Genomic DNA, 13,211 nt, shown 5'->3' on the forward strand with positions numbered 1-13,211 from the left:
AAGTTTAGTCCAGAAAAGCAACTTTCCCTCCACCCCCCTGGCTTGCCCTTCAGCACCTGAGCATCTCATCTGTTTCAGAAATACAATTAAATCTTTCAAATGGGTTCACTCAGAACATCTGAAAAGAAAAAGCGCCTGTCTCCAATGCGCTCATTTTTATTGCCGACCTCCCTAAAATACACAAATTGCTTCTGTGGGCACTAAGACATTAGAAACTACACATTAAAAGGAAGGAAAGGCTATTTTTAAAGCAAAGGTTAAAAACTGATGAATATTGGAATAGCTCAAATTTTCTCCTCGCCCTCCACAGCCCCGAGCCAAACGCTAACGATCAAGTTGATAAATTAGGCTCTTGCAACTCATTTTTGTCACCACTTCAGCAGCAGCAGATCAGGGCAGGAACAGCTTTCTCCCAGCAGCAAACTGGCTACAAATGCCTTTGAGCCCCCTGTTCCACACCCACCTGCATCACCACAGAAGCTCATTTCAATGGAAATGATGTCAGTCTCAGTAGAAAGCCGCTGAAAGCTTATAGCAAGAGCACGGAAGAGTATCACTGAATTGATTCCATTAGTGTAATCTAAGAGAAAATAACGATTTATCAGGCTTGGAGCTTGCAAACAGAAAACAAGCAGTCTGTGGCAGAGCAGAGGGAAACTCAGATTTATAATCAACTCAAAAAGCATGGAAATGAGAAAGCTCTCAGCCTCCTGCAAATGAGAGAGTGAAATGTTGTGATAATGCTAACAAGGAGTTCTTAGAGATGTGGAAAGAGGAGGGAAGAAGGAAGGAGACCAGGAGCTTCCTGGTGAGGCAGGGGGATTTGAATGGCTTTACCCAGATGGGATGAGGAGCATCCACACTATGAAGACACTGTATCACTAGACACAGACTGCAACAGGAACAGGTGTAAAAAAGACCCCAAAACCAGAAAGCCATGAGCTGGCCTCAGGATCTGCTAAGCCCCATGTGAAATACAGCTGCCAGGCCAGTCCTCAGGCAAGCATCCAGAATGCACCCAGGGAGACAGGGGCCTTGGAAGCTGGGTGAGGCTGGCAGGCAGAGGTGGCAGGAGGGACCACTGAGGACAGGGATTGAGGCAGCCCTGTTTGAGGGGGTCAGACAGAGGGGTGAGGAGCGTTTCGTTAACCCTGAGGGGCTCAAGTTCCCACAGCTCATTTATCCAGGAATGTGGGTTATAGTTCATTGCAAGAAAGGAGACCTCCAGTGTGTGTTAGCAGAAGAGGTGTTGGAAAACAGGATCTCCCAGAAGTCTGAATTCTTGTGCAGCTACATATTGAACACCTGCTAAAGCTCTGAGGAAGTCTGGGAGCGATCAAGGGAGCAGGGTGAGAGCATAGGTGTGAGTGATGAGCTATTCAACTGTGAAAACATCTGCAAAATGACCAAAAACTAAAGGTAGTCTGGTGTAAGAAGAGGGAATTCCCAGGAGGGAGCAAACATTCTGCTGTTGGATTGTCTCTCCTCTCCTTCTACCCTACCTTTAATTTCAAAAGCAGACAAAGCAAAAGCTGCTTGGAATCCACCCTGTGTCTGACCCGCAGGGGCCTCTCTTGCAGCCTCAAGCAATTGCAACAGGGGAGCAGGTTAAATCTCACCATTGGATTCAATTACCTCTGCACAAATACCACCCAGGGTCTCACTTGCTCTGTCAGATTTGCCAGGACCTGGGGGCGAAAAGACCCTTCCCCTGATGCTGGGACCTCACCTGCTCACTATAGTCTGAGAACAGAGGTGAATTCCTGCTGCCACCAAATCCTCTGGGAGCTCTTTGTCACCTCTAGCCAGCACACACCTCAGCAACAAGCCCAATACACCCTCAGCCAGACATCTGGTAACTCCAAGATGCTTAAACATTTTAAAAGTAACCTAGCAGCACCAAAGGCAGGAGAGATGCAACCTTCCTAGTTAGTACTCAGACCACACGCTGGCTGCCGTGTCTCTGCGGAACAGATCACAATCATTTATCTACACTTATGAATAAAATATTCCTTTTATTTCAGTAAAGTAACAAAGCTTATTTACAGATACAATAACTGTACATTCCAATTGAAAAATAGATTGCACTCTAAATCATTAAAGCAAGTCACACAGTCTGTTAGGAACACAAACAACCTCAAACCCCCCCAACACCTTCAGCTCCTGTCTTCTCTCAGGAAATCAGCTCGTTTGGCTCTGAATGATTTTCTGCTGATTCTCAAGACATTCCTTCAGCTTGTCTTCAGTGAGTGTCAGCCTCTGCTCCAGGATGGAAACAGTCTGCAAAACAAAACAAAAGCTGCTGGTGAGCAGCTCACAAAGGCAAGCTACAGGCTGTACTCTCAGTGGGCAGCAAAATGCTAAATTCACAGCAGTATACTGAGGTGTTTCAGGGCTTCAACTCTGCTATCAGCATTTCAGCAAGGTAGAGCCTCACACAACTTCAGAGAGGAGAAATGGGCTGGCAGGCTCTAAGCTCTTCTGCAGACATCACCAAACACTCTTTTTGGCATTTGATGCTTTCAAATTGGGCTCTGCACTTCCGTTCACAGACAGGTTCTGTCCTTTCACGTTCACGAGCCACCAGACACTTTTCTGCTAAGGCGAGAAGGAAGGTTTGAACCGTTTTGCTCAGTTTTAGCTTGGTTTTGCCTCTCTGCTTTTGCCTCTACTGCCTTCAGTTCGCTGCAATCAACACACACAAAACTCGCTGGACAAGCACGACAAGCAAGAAAACCTTCCCAGCATAAGGCAGCACATCAGGCGACGGAGGGGAACTGAAAGCCAAAGTGGCAATATCTGCCTCAACATAATGCCTAAATATTTGTGTGTAATCCAGTTACCCCACGAAGGATCTTTCTCCTTGAGCTGAAGTCATCATGTACAGGATGCACAGGAAGAACATTTTAACCATGTGGCAATAAAAGCCTCTGCTGAAAACCTTTTATTGATCACTCCGAGGTAATCAAGGGACCTCGCTATGCAGAACCACTTCCAGCTTCCAAAGGCACCAGGAACAGCTGATAATAGCCTGGGATGATTTAATGCTTTAATATCCATAAACTTATCAGCAACAATCAATAGCTTCACATTTTGAGCACTTCTGCTGCATAAATAACATCCTCTGTTAAAAACAAAGGATGTTCAGAACCTTGGACTTTAATGGAGTAACTCAAATAAACTTGGGCAGCCGCTGTTTGTATAGAAGTTATACATAGAAAGCCTTTTAATAGCGTGTTTCGTAAGCACATCTCTAAGTGTCTGACAAAAGAAAGCAGGTCTCATTATTCCCATTTTACAGCTGGGAAAGCACAAAGAGAGGAAACAGCTTGGCTGAGGCCACTGGAGACTAGGGAAAGTCTTCCATAAAATGAGTTGGGGCATGAGACGAATGGGGGGAGGAGAAAACTGACGTGGTAAGAACAACACTGAGCACTATAGCAAAGCTGTCTTGCAAGATGGTATGTCAACAAAGTCAGAAAGGGCTGTGCATCATAGCATTTACCATTATGCACCCTTTTTTCCATCCTCAAACATAGTTCAAAGCTTTGCTACCACACATGTACCCCTGACCTGTGACAAGGCAGAAGAGGTAACTCCTGCTGCCTACCACAGCATTGCAACTGCAGACAGCTCCACCTGAAAGAACAAACCCAGCATTGCTTAAATATTCCTTTGGGCACTAGCTTCATTTCAGGTTTTTTCCCTCCTCTATTGCCAGCCCCCTTTGAGGCACAAGAACTGAGAACACAGAGAACCAGAAGAAATACTGTGGAGCCAGCAGGTGACATTCCAGGTGCCCCTGAGCCAGCAGGAACCCTCCCGTCTATTGAAAGCAGAGAGGATTTCAGCTTTCCCATAGCCAGCCATGCCATTGCCTAGTGGCTGTCTTACAGAGGTCAGGAGTAGATCTACTCAGGGCAGAGCACAGCAGGCTGAATGTCTACCAGGGGTTTACAGCAAAGACCTAATCATGCAAGCAACCATTAGAGAATGAAAAGCAGTAGGGATCCTGGCTTTTACATCAGAAAAAGAAGAAACAGTCACTCAAGATTCAGTACAAAAGAGAGAGGTGAAACGTTACATAAAATTTCCTTTCGAAAGGTAATCAACTGAATTAATGTACTGGTCCCACTGCCCTGCTAGGAGCAAAGCCCCAGGTTACTTGTGGTTCCTACATGCCATGATTTATTGCCAATAGGAGTGAAGTGCTGTTACACACAGCACCAGGGGGACTAACTGCAAGTAAAGCAGATTTCACAAAGTGTTGAACTTGTGAAAAAAAGCTGCGAGGAAAATGTTTATTGGAATGGAAATAGCATGTAAGTATAAGCAGAAAACTTGTAGTGAGTATTTTTTGGAAACTAGAAGTGGAAAAGTAGCAGTCAGAAATGAAATCCAGGAAGTCCAAAGCAGGAGCCGACGACTACAGTCTGTTTAAGACCTGAATATATGATGCCCAAAATACACAGGGCATCTGACGTCCTAGGAAGAGGGTAAGGGAAAGCACAAGTGCTGTCCAGCTGCTGTTAGTGCTATATTGTAATTTACATAGCAAAAAAGCTTCTTTATTAGCAGCTAAGAGAGTTTTACAATATTGCCTGTTGCTATTTATAAAGCAAATCCTTGTTGGTTGGCAAATTAACCTGCACCCAATTCAACTCCTGCATGTTCTTGCTTTTCAGAAGGTAACAAACCAATAATGAAGCCAAGGAGGAAAATACTGTCAGCCAGATTCAGTGAGGATTCACTGCCAGGATCGAGGCTTCCTGCTGTGTCAGGAGCACAATACACGTCCTCATGAGGCACCAGGGAGTAAATGCTGGACAATTTAGTAAGGCTCTGGCTCAAACTGGCAAAAGGATAACAGCTGAGGTGTAAATGAGAAGAAAGATCAACCTATTTTTTAAAAGAGTATTTCTGACACTACATTACTGTACTGAGCATTACTATGGACACCAGAAAGAGTATGAGATTTTTCCCACCACAAGAAAACTCCCTGCAACATTTGTTTTCATTCACCTTCACAGATTTAGTCTAGAAAAAAACTGTTCTTCTCTTTGGGTACATTAATGAGAAACTATGGAAAAACAGTTGCCTCTTATTTACTGTTCACTGTTCCAGTTTATATGCTGCTTAAGTTAAATGAGGAACATTCAGCTCTATCCTCCCCCAGAACACCTAAACTGAAGCACACTTGCTTACATGATGACAAGCCCCCTATGTTATTCCTCCCTGTTATTTTTACTCCTTCAACCCAAGAGTGATTTGTGATGCCATTCCAAGAGCCTTTCATCAGTATCTTTTCCTTAGTCGAGGTTAAACATTTCCCTGTAGCAGAGACAGTTTAAGAACCACTAGCCTCAAGGCAGAGGCTTTTGCAGGGCTTTGGAGGGGCAATCAGTCCTGCCTCTTTTCAGGACTACAGATAAGAAGAACCCAGGTGTTAACTGAATGCCAACAGAAACCAGTTTTACAACTGCCAAAGGAAACCTGAAAAGCAGAGTCCACAGAAGCAAGCAGAGGCAACCCTCTTGAGCAGTGGTGGGAGGCCCTGGCAGGAGGCAGATCCACCTAGACAGACGGCTGCTCACTAACTAAAGCAGCACACAGCTGAGTGAGCCTAACGTTGTTCCACCATCACCCTGCTCTTGCCTGCTTTGCCCCCGCACCAGCTTAAGGGATGAACGCTCTGCAGGCAAAACAGGGCAGCTCCTGCCCTGCAAGCAGCACAAGGGTTTCAGTACGCCACACACCACACTGGCTGTGATTGAGGCAGCACACGTAACAGCATGAGGGATGTAATGCAGGTACAGTTGATCAGCAGTAATTGTGGGACCCATCAAAACCCATGTGCTGCTACAACAGTTACTCAGATCAGGTAACAACGCAGAGCCTGCAAGAGACACAATCCCGCACACTGACTGCAAGTAGGTGTGAGTACGGGTGAAGTATTACACAGCTCTATTCCTGTCGGTTCATAATATAAAACCCCTCTCTCCACTGATCTACAACAGAGGCAGAAGTGTTATCTTAGCTTTACTTAAATAAAAAGATTCTTAAAAGCCTGATCCACTATTTTTCTTGAGCATATGACAAGAAAGGTTTTGTAGGGCACTAACATAGCAAATAGCCCAAGCAAAAACATTACTTCTACCTCTTCAGATTTTTCTGTCTCATCTGACATGTTAGTTTATGAAGACAGCATACAACAGATGCAGAAGTTTCTATGTTTCCATGCACTCAGGTTCCTCGCTCCACCACGTCCCAGGAGAGGGACAATGGAGACTAGAGATGGCTCACAGAGAACAGACTGGTCAAGTTTGTCCTGGAGTTGTGGGCTTAGGAGTTCTGCCCTCTGCAATAAGAAAGGGCAATGCTGGTTTGTTTTCAAAGAGCTAGATGCCTTGATATTACTTCTTACAGTTTTCCCTTAAAAATGGTAATTTCAGAGCTGATTTTAGTCCCAAACATGGCCAAGGAGTATAGCAAGTAAACATAAAAATGCTGTCTTAGCACCCAAGGGTCTCTCATTTGCAAGTACTAATGAGTGGGTTCTGAGGTACCTGTATACCTCTAGGGTACAAATTCCTGACACCCAGACCACAGACCGTTGCACAGCATCAAGGAGACCTGTTGGCACTATACTGGAAAGTTAACACAGTCTTGCAGGAAAGGAGTAGAGTTGCTAACCTTCAAATGCAGTAGCTAAAGAGAGGAATATGGACAAGAAGAGGCCTCAGTTATTGTATGTGGATCACTGAAACAGTACTTCCAACTCCTGCTAAATACAGTCCTGAGCACATGCTCCTCTGCAGAGACAGGATCCAGCAAATACCCAGGTAAATTAAGCTTGGGAGTCCTTTCTTGACACTAAAGCAATAAGTAAAATAAACTACCACAAGAGGGGTTTGTGCCAGGGTAGCCCTACTTAACCTTTTATGGGAAAAAAAAGCTTTGCTCCTTCCACCAACAATAGTTCAAAAGCCCCAAACTTCAGCTGCAAGATTAAAAAGCTCACGGGAGAACTCCAGCAGAAGTCACTCTGAGATTCAAGCCTGGGCCTGTCTGGTAAGAAGTAGCTTTTCCTCCTATCATACTAAGCTTTGCCCTGACTTGCTGTCAGCCTCCCTTCGATCTCAACAACTGCATCTAGTGAAATTCAAAGCAGACTCCTGCTATTACCAAATATGCTTAAAGAAAGCTAGGCTGCCCTCCTCACAGGCAAGTTGTATCTTAGCACAGCTTTGAGATGGGACCCAAACAGCTACCAGCACTCAGTATGCTCTCAAGCATACAGTTGGCAGTTTAGACTAAGTAAGCTTCATCTCCTAGAGTGTAACAAGCCTTCCTGCTTATTAACACTGCATGTAGCAAATAATGCATGCAAGGCTCTTGGCATGCTGGGACCAGCCTTACTCTAGTGGTCAAAGCCTTCATCTCAGAGATCAAGTACACTGTTAAGGTCTTTTAATGTGAAAAGATTTCTAAAGAAATTATAGCTCCTCATCTGCTCAGACTGAAACAAGATCTGCTACCCCAGAGATATTTTACATAAGTTCTGCAGCTCCCCTCCATTTCAGCTGCTTTGAATGCAAACTCTAAGGTGAATTCTCACAAAGTCTGTTTGCATGGAGCATATCACACCAGGCTCATTTACAGAGAGTGTATTGATTATTTCAGAATAAAGAAGATAGCTCATGTAAGTGTTTCAGTCTTTCCCTCAATCTTTCTCTAAAGCAACTTCATTCATTTTCCTGGGTTTCCTTTGTAACATGCTTCAAATTCCACATCTCTATGCTGGGTCTGCCTGTAGCCAGTGGGCATTCAAGGTCTTGAGAGCAACACAGAAACCAAAACATTTGCACAAGACAGAGGTAGCAGCACTTAGGACGAAAAAAGATCTTTACTGGTAGCTACTTGAAGCCAGAAAAGCATTTATTTTACACACTAATTTGTCACCAATACTTGCTTTGGAGGCCATGTATCAAAAAAGGAGTAACAACTTGGTTTCACTCATTTTCATTAGAAGCACTGTGCACACAAACGTTTTCAGTTTTAATGCAAAGACACTCACATGTGTGTCCCAGTCTTTTTTTATGCTAAAGAATTTAAGTTTAAAACTTCACCTTCCTCCTCTCTGCAGTTTTTTCTGGAGTGAAATAATCCTTTCATTTCACAGAAACTCAATTGTCCTTCAGCTCAGGCCTGAATTGCTCTCCAGATTTATCAACTCTTCTCCATTTCAATGTGTTAGTTTCTCCCAGCTTCAGTGCAAGATTAGTTTGGAGAAGTACACAAAGCTGTTTCCTGTGGGTGGATTATCACAGCTATTTATGAACTTTTATGCTAACCTAATTCTGAACTCTTTATTTGGAGCAGACATCCTCCTCTATGCATAAAGCCAGCAGCTTTTGCCTCAGTGCCCATTGCCCAGCAGTGCTATAGACTAACAGGGTGAATATGGCAACTGCAGGTGCTTGGAGTGATGGCAAGAGTACACAAACTCTTTAAGGATGATTCACTACAAATGAAGTTTTCCACAGCAGCCACGATGGTTACTCACAGATGATCTTTCAGATGTGCAGTTTCAACTGCAAGTGCAAAAAACCCACATTTGAACTAATTAAACTCTCAATACCTGCTCATTTTGGTTTCAGACAAAATACACTTTTCCAGAAGTTATCCAAGAGATAAAATCACCTTGTTTCCTCTTTAAACTTTAATATTGATTCCACTTTTTCACATAGGCACTGAGATACTAAGATCCAGTCTTCAATAAATAATAAACACTTTGCATTTTCCTCCTTTTCACCTCTGAAATGTTAGTAAAGAACAGGATTTTTTAACATTGAGAGATATTGACAAGATACTAAGCTGCAGGAAAGGGAGGAGCAAAGAAGATATAATACACGTATTTCTCTCATCTTCCTCACTCCTTTGATAGATTTGAATTGCTTGCTTTTCCACAAATGGGTACCAGGGTATCTAAGTCGTCCAAAACTACTGGAAGCAACTGGTTTGTGCCTTGATCTCAACTTTACTCCATACTTCAAGGCAGAATTATTAAGCATGTGCTACTCTTCTGAAGAAGTCAGTCAAATATTAACATCTTTCTTTGCACATGAAGTACGGACAAACACAAACCACACGCAGAAGAAAAGTATTAAGATCCTGTCAGGTCACATTAGACCATTTTCTTACAAATAAAATATAAGATGTCCTGGCAGTTCTGGTGAGGAGGAAGGTTTCATTGAACTAAAGACCAGTTTAAATAAAGTTGCCAAAACCTCTAAGAATAAAATCATAGCACAGAGTCAACAACATAAACATGAAGCTTTGTAGATATGAGGCGGCCGTATCTATCTGCTGTAGCAGCTACTGCTAGATGTGGTATACAACAGCCACTAGTTTCTTCTGATCCATCTTTCACTAACAAGAACTGAAGTGCCTAACTGAAGGAGTAAGTCCACTCAAGTGCATCCTGCTGCGCAGGGCTCAATGCCTCTACAGCCTCAGCACTCCTCCTTGCAGCTGGTGTCTGGCAGGAAGAGACCTCTTAATGGAATCAAAACAATCTCCCTGTCTCCAAGTACACGACACCTCACTTCATCTGGAAATCCACTGTCAACAGAGGCAAGGTACTGATAATTGGAGAGCAAAAGACTTGAGCAGCCTCAAGTGTGCAGCTCAGAACAAAGCTGTGCACTGGCAAGAGATGACAGCTGGTGTCCTACTATTACCTCTTTCAGCACAAATGGAAAGCATTTTTTCTCCTTCTCACTTTTCCATGATACCAAGTTTAGCATGATAAACTTCAAAGGAATAGCCAAGGAAAAAATATTAGGGAAATAAATGTAGTTTATATTTGCATAATTTCCCAAAGCAGTTTATTGCAAGTTTCCTCCCCTCAGTCCATTACATCATGCTAACACAGTGCTGAAAACTATGAGGAGTACAAAGAGTGCAGGAACTCAAGGTACCACATCAGAAATACACCCAAGCTTCCACAGAGCTAACGAATTTTAAATTCCTGGAAAGCCTGTGGATGGCTATGTCAACAGAAGGTTTCTGGAAATACCACAAGGACTCTGTTGTTTCCCTTCAAAGGTCTGGCCCTGCCTATGCCATTAGTGTTCTCTTTAAACAAGCACACCTCAGGAATGATGAGCTGATGATCTGTAACAGAGCACTGGTACATCCTCAGCCCGTCTTCAAGAAGGCAAAGATACTGACACCTGCTACTTATTAAAGGTTTTTGTTCCATTTTTGAAGAAGTAGTGGTGTCCTCCTTTTACAACAAGAAGTCGGGAGGCCCAAAGCTGCCATTAAACCCCACAATGCTGGTTTGAATCTGCTACACAAAGGGAGCAGCACCCAGATGTGCTTCAGCAGAAAAAGCCAGGAAAGAACCAACCCAATATCACCAGCCACTCTTTTCCACTTCACTCTGATCTCCTCTAGCAGTTGGCAGCACACCTTAGGTCCTCCCAGTCAACATCTAATTGCACCAAAGAGGGATAGCAGTGGCTCTCCTCTCCTCTCCTCTCCTGTTACAGGCCATTGGCACTGGGAAAAAGTCTGGCTACGCAGATGCCCTCCAGAACTACCTTCCATAGCTCTGCCTTGCTGTGTGCCTCTAACACTCCTCTTTGAGGAGCCTCCTCCCTTCCTCTAGGAAAGGGGCTCTTCCATGCTCATATGCATAAGTTTAGTGTCAGTTTGTTTCAGTACTAACTTGCAGGAAAATGAAGAGTTATGAAACCATTTCAACTGTGTGTCAGGCTCATCTACCCCTACAAGTGCATTAACATGGTGATAATACAAAATACAACATACAAATATTAGAACCAATGGGAAATTAAGTTCTTGGATGGCAAATAAGCTACAAAAAGGTTGCTGAATGCTGAGTTACTCAAGGCAGCTTTTTGCTCTCTTACTATAATTTTGGGCCTACTTCCAATTTTATCCTATAACCCACTAATTTATTCCTCCCCCACTGCTCTCAATTTCTCTTTCTGCTAGGTATAAAACAATATTTGGAATTTTCTACTGTTGCACAATATCTTTGAGAGAGATGTTTGCACTGCTTATATTGAGTTTAAATCCCACACATACTGTTTACCACAATATTTGCCTCCTCTAAACACCTATGAAGTTGAAAAGGAGCCATTACACATCCATCATCAGAAGCGTGGATCTGATTTATGTAATGAAAGATAAAGATCACATTCCAAACTTACTTGGGAGACGTAAAAACAGTAATAAAATATTTTGTATATACACTGGGTTGCATTTTCCTCACAAGCATGAGGGTCCAATGTCATACAAGACTTCTCCCTGCTTCATGTTCAGCATTTTAGAGCTCATAGGAAAAAGTGCATTTCTGCCAAAATACCTAATGGGTTTTACCCTACACTATATTAGACTGTCTGTGGTCCTAGAATGTTTTTTACCCCTAAATCAGCCCGACTTCAGTCCTCTGACAGGCCCTCCAACCCATCATCTCACAGTTCTTGACAAGTACTTTTCGAGAGCAGAGAGCTAACTCAGAATAGGGATCATTATGTTTAATACCAAGTGTTCAAAGCCTGCTTGTTCCTCCCCAGAAACAAACTCACCTTCACAGAAAAACCCTCCCATGCAGATTTTTTTTGTTTGTTTCAATGCCACAACCACAGTCTCATCTACAGATCACCAGTATTTACTGTCCCATGGCTTCTCTCTGCTTCTCCCATACTGCAGCAAACACACCACAACGTTCAATTCAGTCCCAGGCAATGATCAAAAATTGTATTTCTTAATGGGAGCAACAAACAGTTATTCAGTTAAATAAAAACCAGCTCTACTCCCAGACATGCTGTGATGGATCACCATTAATGGCTGGTACCCTTGAAGCATTGCTTAGTGACTCTGAGAAGGAGCCGTATGTTAATGCTGGATGTGGGTGAGAAGCATGTTTCAGAGATGAGGCATAGAAGGGCCCAGACTTGTTGATGGGAGGAGAACACTGCAGAAATTGGACTGTGTAGGTGAACATTGTGGGGGGGAAAGGAGTGGGATCTGAACAGTTTACCTATATACTGCAGTATAATGGGAGAGGAAAGAGAGACAGATTACTCACCAAAACAGAATCTTACTGCCAACCACTCTTTAGGCATCACCTTAGATAATCCTTGGCTAATAGCACAGGGTATCAGAGCAGGCTCAAGTAGTGCTGTGCTGCACTAAAGCATAAAGGAATTTGGGGAATAGCAGGGCCTAAGCTGGAAACTGATGCGAAGGAACCGATAGAGATAAGGTGACAAGCAGATAAAGACAGATTTACCAAAAAGCTACTAGAAAGCAGAGGTTTTGAACCAGCCACGTTTTTATTCTATGGAACTATTGCAAAATATTCCCAATTCTTTCACTCAGAGGTACTTCTTTTCATTACAAAATTAAAGAGCAAATCATACCTGAGTCAGAACATCCAGCTGTCCCATAATATGCTCTAAGGTATTTGTGAGACTGGTCTCCTCCTCTTGCTGCTCTTGGTTCTTACCAGAATCCTGAGATTTTGTTTTCTTCAGATGAACTCCACAATTCGTTTCTGATACCTATAAAATAAACAGACATAATCAGCTATTGTGATGCAAACAACAGGAGAAGGGTTTCTGTGTCATGAAAACACAGTTTACTTTGGGCCAGTCTATGCTATTAAAAACAGGCAAAGGAGAAAAGAAATGATTTGTTCTTGCCACAGCTGGAAAAGGAAGAGCTGCTGTAGACTTGTCTGCCTTCCTCAGGTGGAGGGGTTGGTTTTTTTCTGGGGGTTTTCTTGTGTGTGTGTGGTTTCGTTAGTTTTTAAACTTTCCTGAGGAAAGGCAAACCTTAGATAACAATCTCGGAGCAATCCTGCAGGGTTCCAGTTTTAAATGCGCAAAGACCTTTGGCATGTTCATGTGGTACACGGGCACAGACTGTACAGGTAAATGAAGACTTATGGGAGCCACATAGAAGCACTATATCCAAATTAGAATAATTAAGTAAGCTACCCTGAGTCCCATTATTTCACTCCAATGGTAAAGTAACAGCCTTTCTCCACATATAGTAGTTAGAAGAAGGCAATGATGTTGTACAGCAGTTAAGTGCAACAGGAGCAAGATGTTCCAATAAGCATTAAAACAGGCATTTTGACTTAGTAATTCTGTTTATATCTTGAACTGGTT

At 43.1% G+C, this 13,211-nt stretch overlaps 1 protein-coding gene across 6 annotated transcripts in view; it reads right to left on the reverse strand.

The window, feature by feature from the left end:
• Nucleotides 1-2,042: 2,042 nt before the first annotated feature.
• Nucleotides 2,043-13,211, reverse strand: part of POC1A (POC1 centriolar protein A) — a 78,933-nt gene continuing 67,764 nt past the window's right edge. For all 6 annotated transcript variants that reach the window (XM_062008395.1, XM_062008392.1, XM_062008390.1 and 3 more), the window contains 2 exons: nucleotides 12,459-12,599; nucleotides 2,043-2,280 (listed from right to left, as the gene is read on the reverse strand). In XM_062008395.1, coding sequence (XP_061864379.1) covers nucleotides 2,182-2,280; nucleotides 12,459-12,599 — 240 coding nt within the window. In that variant the 3' untranslated portion in view covers nucleotides 2,043-2,181. The remainder of the gene's footprint in view (nucleotides 2,281-12,458; nucleotides 12,600-13,211) is intronic.

This window comes from Colius striatus, chromosome 15, assembly GCF_028858725.1.
Source record: "Colius striatus isolate bColStr4 chromosome 15, bColStr4.1.hap1, whole genome shotgun sequence".
Classification (NCBI taxonomy): Eukaryota; Metazoa; Chordata; class Aves; order Coliiformes; family Coliidae; genus Colius; species Colius striatus.